Here is a 905-nt window from a genome sequence, read left to right as displayed (position 1 = left end):
GTATTTATAACTTAGCGTTTATCATGTATAAGGGTATTTATAACTCGGTGTTTAACATATAGATGTGTATTTATAACTTAGCGTTTATCATGTATAAGGGTATTTATAACTCGGTGTTTAACATGTAGATGTGTATTTATAACTCGGTGTTTAACATATAGATGTGTATTTATAACTTAGCGTTTATCATGTATAAGGGTATTTATAACTCGGTGTTTAACATTATAGATGTGTATTTATAACTTAGCGTTTATCATGTATAAGGGTATTTATAACTCGGTGTTTAACATGTAGATGTGTATTTCTCAGGATTTTATTAAATTGTGCTAGAAAAGTTTTTATTTTTAACAAATATTTCTTGTGAGGAAACTTGCTTATACATATTCTTCCACAACCAGGAAAGGTGGTAGTAACAAGCTAATCAAGATATACCAGAAGAGTGGAAAATATGGGTTCTCTGAACCCCTCAAGTTCAACAGTGTCATGGAGTTAATAAATTATTACCGAAGTGTTCCACTTTCCCAATATAACCGAACATTGGACCTAAAACTGCTCTATCCATTGTCCAGATTTCAACAGGTTAGTGGCCTTTTTGTATTTGTTTGATGGCTTAATGCCTTTCAGCATAGCCAGCATTAGAAATGTATTAATATTTATGAATTTATTTATCACATTTAAGATCCAGAATAAAAAATAAATTACCATAAAAATAAACTTAAAAACTTTAGCCAATAAATTTTTCACTATCACTTCTTAATGGCTGTAATAATAATCTATAACATGTGTTGTATTTTTAAATAAGTTAAATTGTAAATTAACACATTCAGTGTGACATGTTTTGATTCTGATTCTCAAAGTGTGTTAAGTCTCGTGATTTGATTAGCTATCTTCATGACCAGGTAGCC

At 29.7% G+C, this 905-nt stretch overlaps 1 protein-coding gene across 2 annotated transcripts in view; it reads left to right on the top strand.

Moving 5' to 3' along the window:
* LOC106465064 (phosphatidylinositol 3-kinase regulatory subunit alpha-like) overlaps window positions 1-905 on the top strand; it is an 83,290-nt gene that overhangs the window by 70,680 nt on the left and 11,705 nt on the right. For both annotated transcript variants that reach the window (XM_013925262.2, XM_013925261.2), the window contains one exon: window positions 399-579. In XM_013925262.2, coding sequence (XP_013780716.1) covers window positions 399-579 — 181 coding nt within the window. The remainder of the gene's footprint in view (window positions 1-398; window positions 580-905) is intronic.

This window comes from Limulus polyphemus, unplaced genomic scaffold (genome assembly GCF_000517525.1).
Source record: "Limulus polyphemus unplaced genomic scaffold, Limulus_polyphemus-2.1.2 Scaffold1825, whole genome shotgun sequence".
In the NCBI taxonomy this organism is placed as follows: domain Eukaryota; kingdom Metazoa; phylum Arthropoda; class Merostomata; order Xiphosura; family Limulidae; genus Limulus; species Limulus polyphemus.
The sequence above is the reverse complement of the archived record's forward strand: the minus strand, read 5'-3'. Positions and strand labels throughout refer to the sequence as shown.